This window comes from Polyergus mexicanus, unplaced genomic scaffold (genome assembly GCF_030449975.1).
Source record: "Polyergus mexicanus isolate NDT 795.1 unplaced genomic scaffold, iyPolMexi1.0 SCAF_21, whole genome shotgun sequence".
NCBI lineage: Eukaryota > Metazoa > Arthropoda > Insecta > Hymenoptera > Formicidae > Polyergus > Polyergus mexicanus.
This window is the reverse complement of record NW_027223341.1, coordinates 3716563-3723122: the sequence shown is the minus strand read 5'-3', so window position 1 is coordinate 3723122 and position 6560 is coordinate 3716563. Positions and strand designations below refer to the sequence as shown.

At 40.6% G+C, this 6560-nt stretch overlaps 2 protein-coding genes across 2 annotated transcripts; both read right to left on the bottom strand.

Annotated features, from left to right (window-relative positions):
* Positions 1-2823: 2823 nt before the first annotated feature.
* Positions 2824-4164, bottom strand: LOC138942193 (uncharacterized protein F54H12.2-like). The gene has a single exon (XM_070312236.1). The coding sequence runs from the start codon at positions 4162-4164 to the stop codon at positions 2824-2826; it is 1341 nt and encodes a 446-aa protein (XP_070168337.1).
* A 736-nt stretch (positions 4165-4900) lies between these two features.
* On the bottom strand, positions 4901-5884 carry LOC138942192 (uncharacterized). The gene has a single exon (XM_070312234.1). The coding sequence runs from the start codon at positions 5882-5884 to the stop codon at positions 4901-4903; it is 984 nt and encodes a 327-aa protein (XP_070168335.1).
* Between the last annotated feature and the right edge of the window lie 676 nt (positions 5885-6560).

The following is a 6560-nucleotide window of genomic DNA, read 5'->3' as shown; positions in this document are numbered from 1 at the left end:
AAGCGAACGGGGGAGGGGAAACGGTGGATCGGGAGAAGGACGCTCAGGAGAATAGACAGGAGAGTAGCTGGGTTCAAATGAGTCGTCTTCATCGTCCGAGTCTATAAACAAAAAATAAAATTATATATATGTATGTATGTATAAAATTTTTGCGTGTCGCCAAAAAAGTAATATTTACCCGATAACGTAATGACTTCGACGGTGCGACCAGGACGTCTTCGCGAAGGTCCTGCCACAGGCTCTTCTGCAGGACGTTTTCTCCGCATTGATTCGGCTCCTATATTCGAAATGGCGAGCATATCTATTTTTAACAAAAATAAAAATTTTATTAAAATAAAAATTAAAAATTTACTACATTTTTTTTGTAATTGTTATTATTATAAGTGAAATATATTTACCTAACGCGCGTTGGCGATGGTAATGCATTAGAAGATGGGATATATACTAGCCGATATCTTTATCCTCCTTTTTTTCCGTAGCTAGTCGGTATGCTATAATTTCACCAGCTATATTTAATAGGCGGACATCACCGCCAAAATGTCCCAAGCAAAACATTATCGCCAATGCATCACTTGAACAGCTGTTGGCGGCCTTTTTAAATAAGCGATAATTGCTTTCGCTGTCTTCCTCTGATATGCGGTCGAGATATTTTTTAATATCAAATCGCGGTAGAGCAACAGCACACAATAATGCGATTTTTCTTAAAATATTGGCGACACACATTTTCGCGCACTAGGACTTCACTTAACTTGACGTATAAAAAATTTCAAGAGGTGAAAAACTAATGTTGGATTTTTCATGGGAAATCAGAATTTATACATAATCCCCCCAGTGTTTTCCAAAAGGACAATAAAGTGGGGGAAAAGGTTTCCTTATTCTAGCACTGACCATTTTTAGTTATTTTCATTTTATGGCTGACTAATTCCCTTAGTTTCTATAGGGTTACGCATTTGCCGCACCGAAAGAAATTACGTTACCTCAACCAATGAAAGAATAATAAAAAACAGGTACTAAAAAGTTCAAGCGTTTGGAGCATTATACTGTAAAAGGAAAGAGGGTAGATGAAAAAAATTTAACAATTTAAGTAAAAAAACATCATACGTTTATTGATATTAATTTTACATAAATCAATATTCTTATTATTATATATAACTAAGATATTACAGAGGAGTACATCGTCTATAACGTATTACAATTCGAATTACATGATTAAACACGGCAACGCATAGCGTACAATGTTTCACTTGTTTCTTTTTTCGCGAAGAAAAATTTTACGAAATAAGTGTACGATTAAGCGATCGTTATGTTCACAATCTTCGGTAAAAAGACTAAGAAACCGATTAAGATCATAACCGTTGCACATATAATATAAAAATACGCAACTATATTGTCCACATGTTTGAGAAAAAATTCCTTGTAATTGTTGAATATTCCAACGATGAATGACGGAGTTTCGACGAAGTCGGAGGAGAAATCCGGGGTGCAAGGGTGGTATTCCGTAGCTGTCGAAGTATGTGCCAGTACCATGCTCGTCGAGGAAGAAGGCGACCCAATGTTCTCCAGGTCGATTGTGGTCATCCGTATTAGCGACGATGGCTGTCGACCTCGTCCACACCCTCGGGACTCTGTCGGCTGGATAAACTCCCGCATGCCTGGCATTGATGTGACGTAATGCTTGTAGAATTTCGCGAGAGTTCATTATTTTGACAAGGAGGCGAACGAACGAGCGGTATTATATATTCAATAACTTCGGTATTTACCTCCTTCGGTAGTGCGTCTTTGAACGTGCCGACTTGTAACGCTGAGTTTTCAATGTCGGCTTGTGTGGAGTTAGTAGTTGCTTCGAGCTTGTCTCTATCCAACGACGACGATAATTCAGATTTTTCAAATTTCTCTTCTTCTTTTTCTATTGATCGCTCGGATTTTTGCAGATTTTTTTTCTCTATTTCATTTCTATCGCGCGAAATCTCATACGCGCTACTGATTTCCTCGTCGTCGTCGTCGTCGTCGTCGTTGTCGTCGTCGTCGACGTCGTCGCAGACGTTTAAACTCCAATTATCCGGAGAACCACAAGTAGCTTGAGTACTAACTTTCGTATTGCCGTAGACGATATTATTTCGCTCGATCAAACAATATTTTAATTTATATACGTTGCGTAATGCGCAATGAAAGATTCCAAATTTTCGAAATCCGTGGTAACCACAATATCGTCCGCGCACTTCTCCCTCTGACAGATTTTTGAATGCGGGAGAAATATCTTCCAAATTATATATATTTCTGGAGAGTAGATTCCGCAAGTAGGTTTCTTTTTCGGCACCTCTGACGTAAATGTGTCGTGCCTGTCTTGTTATTTCACGTAGTTGCGATGTAAAATATTTCGGATTAGCTTCACCGTCGAACCATTCAATACCGTGATAATTTCGTGTAAGCCAGTTATTTTCATGTCTTACATTTCTTGGTAAATCGCCAAATGAATGCGGCGCCATCATAATCCAATGTCCGACGAATGGAGCATCAAGCGCGATAATAGCAACTTCCTTGGGGATAAACTTCGCATTGGCATCGCGGAAACCTTGTATGTCGATGACTATATCCATTTTGTGAAGACTGGAGAGCACTCGACAGCGCGGTTATAATAGTTTAAACTGTTCGCGAAGCGTCGACGTTCGTGTCTCGAATGAAACTGAATTCTTTTCTGTTATATTGTATATTTTTTGATATTTTATGCTGCTGGCATTTTAATCGAATGTGGAGGGGAGAAAAAGGAGGGAAATTTTCCGAGTATTACGTTGTAACAGTCAAATACTTGAGCGTGATAAATATCTATCCGGCAAAATCGACGATGACTTGACGAGACGAGTCGATTTCTATTACATTATCGAATTCGGCGTAAATAATACAATTAACGGTCTCAGTGAGAGCTTTCTCGAATCGTACTTCTAATCGCAAACTACCATGTCTTACGAGATTCCAATGCCCAGCGTAATTAGCGGACAGATCGGGCGTGAGATCAAAAGCGAATAACGTATATCCCTTGGAATAATCGTCTCTACTTATAGAATTTCCTTCGTTCAAAAAATGGATGCCCGTTCCCGTGAAGAGAGTTTGATAAGCTTCGACGTAAAGCGATTCCTCCGGTGAGAAAACCGGTTGTAACGGTCTACTAGGAATTTGCATACCGTCGACGTATAGCGAGAAGAAATTTATTCCGTAATTTTTGAAATTAAACGGATTTAATTTTCTATCGCCATTAAACGCTTTATTATTAACAAAGCCGACTATTATCCTTTTCGGAAGTTGACCCAGTATTACATTATCTAACGATTCACCCACAACGCCACTGTGAATCGTAAATGTTTTAACTTCGACTCTCGTGAGCGGATATTTAGCCGTAACTTTACTCAACATTCTAGCATGCGCGAGTAATAATCCGGCGCTTATTTTCGCCCTTCTCACGAGTAAGCTCGCATCCAGTATATGAATTTTCGACGATGAACCGTTACTGTCCATAAGACAGAACGAATCTTTCGAACGAACGAGCCTCAAGCGTACTTCTACACCGTTAATTAAAAATTTGTCTTGATTGAAAACGTCGCAATGGAGATGTCCCACAAGATCTAACGCGCGCCCGCCGTGAATGTAACGCGCGCGTCTCACGAGAGCGGAATTTGGCGATTTTGATTCCATCAGTTCGTCCATTTGACCGGGTGTATCCGCGTCCCATAGACAGGAGGTTAGATGGGAAGTTTTTGCGGGTGAAGAATAATTTAATAACGCCTCGATGTACGCGCGGTACGCGTAAGCGTTGTTTGGAGGCGACACGAGCTTTTGGTTGAAATACACGTCGATCTGATTGAACATGGAATGAAGTAAATGATTTACGGGGCCTATAGTGGCCGCGGCGGTTGCGCCCGCAGTATGTCCCGTGGAATCGCCCGGTGTTTCTACGCGTACGCGGAGACTTAACATGGTGTGCGTGAGATCTAAATATTCTTCTTCGTGACCCGGAATGACGAATTCTATCGGAGAATCGTCCGAGAGCGAAGTCACGGGTTTGTAATGAATCCATTGCGAACTCTCGATACTAGTTTGTGTGGGTGGTAAAGAAAAGAGATCGAGTTCGCTCTTTAAACACTCGCTCGAATGCGTGTGAAGAAAGGACATGCTTATTTACCGCAAATTTTTTGTCGTCGCTGTAATTCTCACTGTTAGATGTGTTTAGAATATACGCCGTTTAAGAAAATATGTCGGATACGGTGCGCTTTCTAGCAGTTTTACGTCGTTTCGTGGATGTTTTAAGTCTTTTCACTGTTGTGCGCTTTTTTCTTCTCTTATTTTTCGATGTTTTTGTATTTGCTCTTTTTTTCCCTCGCGTCTGACGCTTTGACGAACTTTTCCTACGCGCCTGGTGTCGTCTACGTAATGTCGCGGATTTAACGATGCGCGTGTTGAGCCCGCCGAAAGGAAACTGAGCTACATGCATTTTTGCATCCGACTTATAACCTGAGCCCTTCATCAGACTACTTATTTTTTCTTTAGCTTTTCTCTTAAGATTGTCGCGCGATTCTTCAAATCGGTGCTTAGCCGCTACTTTAAACGGCATATTGTTTTCAACATCTTCGATTATATTAACACCGGCCCGTAAAGCTTCTTTCCCCACAGTCCGTACCCCTCTGGTTAAATAAGGTAATACACGTCTGAACAGTCCTCCGAGAAAACTGCCAATACCGTGCCCTCGTTGATAGGGCGATCCGACGAAAACTCGCGGAATTCCACCGCCACGACTGCCGCCGTTTTGTAACTCGTCGTAATACGTCGAATAATAATCCATTAACGTTTAATTTTTTATCGCGCTTTCTAATTATTATTATTATTATTATTATTATTATTATTATGTTATCTACTCGATACGTCTAAAGTGCAATGTCACTGTCAGCGTTCCAAATTCGAATGGTATACTCTGTCCTAGTTGATCTCTTATATCTATCTCGATTGTGCGAAAAGACGTTTGACGCAGAGCAATGTATTGAGTGTGTGAGAAATGCTTTATTTGAGTAGACGCGAACGCGTAATCATTTCCAACATCAAGTGCGACTATTCGCAAAAGAGGAGATTGCACATCGCCGGTAATATAGGTCTCGCAAATATCGCAATAGACAAAGAGCTTGTCGGGAATACCGCGCAACAAACTAGCTGGTTCGCCGGCTATTATTACTCGTTCACGCGGAAATACGTAAAATGGTGATGTATAAATTTCAACATCGTCATAAATCCAGGCAGGTAAAACGCCCGATGTACCGGCATTATTTTCAATTTTATCATTTTTCTCATCGCCATTCTGTTTATCGAAGGCGGTTTCGCTAAAAAGCCATAACGGTAAACGCTCCACAACACTAGCATTGAGCTTATTGTGCGTATCGAAGCCGAGTATTCGGCAAAGTTTTTCGGAAAAATTTACATAATGAATCATATCACATTTCATAATGTCGCAGGAAAGTTTCATAATAACTTTGCGCCCGATAATAGCTCCAAATTGCCAAAGGATATGCGAACCCACGGATTTTGCAGAGTAATTCACAGCTTCTATAATATCGTGCAAACTTGAGTAAATACCCGAAGGTATTTCAGATTTCTTAGCGATGATTTTCTTTTTTTGGGGGCCTATCGTGAATTCTTGAATATTTATAAATCTTATGAATCCTTCTCCAGGCCGTATATGAAGAAAGCTAGTCGGAAATTGAATCTCCGTGAGCGCTACTTCCCAACGTCCTTGCAAGTCTATACGTTGAGGCAATTCAGTAGTGAAGCATGTGGTTTTATTCTCCGGAAAAAAACGCATACTGCTATTACTAGGGAGAATCATATAAAATCCTTCCTCCCTCATTTTCGATTCAAAGATTTTAAACTCGAAGCGGGTATCCAAGAATCGAATTTTGAAGGATATCCTTGCCAACTAACTAATAATTGTTTATTGTTACCACGCCCCCTACTTTTTATCACGCGTTCGACGATAAATTCTTCTTCTCGCAAGTTTTTAACAACAGATGCTAATTCTTGTTCGTAAAAAATTCCGTCTATAACTTCGCCCGCTAAATCACTTAATTCGTATACGTGCGGTTTTCTCCATTCGAGAACACGGTGAATTCGAAATATTTCTTCGCTCCACTTTGCCTCGTATCCTTTCTCAAAGGCTACTTTTGCTCTACTGACACGTACGAAATCGCCCACGTTATATTTAGCCTTTTGTCCGCGATTCTTTTTCTTCGCCCCATCGTCGTTGTCGTTCCAGCGACGATTCATATTTTCACGCGCGCTTCGAGCATTTTCCCTCGTAACAACTGCAGGTTGCATTTTGATGGTGGAATGCCGAGTATGATTGTAAGCGCGAACGATATCCTGCAAAACATCGATGTAGCGTCGCGTATTTTTGTGCGTAAAATATCGCCACATCCGTTCCTTGAGCGTTCTATTAAAGCGTTCCACTATAGCTGCTTTAATATCAGGATTACGTGCTACACGAAATCGAATATCTTTTTCTTTTAAGAAATTTTGTACTTGCT

Bases quoted from the DNA above. Each gene is read 5' to 3' on its own strand.
- LOC138942193 (XM_070312236.1), bottom strand. From the start codon at position 4,164: ATGTCCTTTCTTCACACGCATTCGAGCGAGTGTTTAAAGAGCGAACTC.
- LOC138942192 (XM_070312234.1), bottom strand. From the start codon at position 5,884: ATGAGGGAGGAAGGATTTTATATGATTCTCCCTAGTAATAGCAGTATG.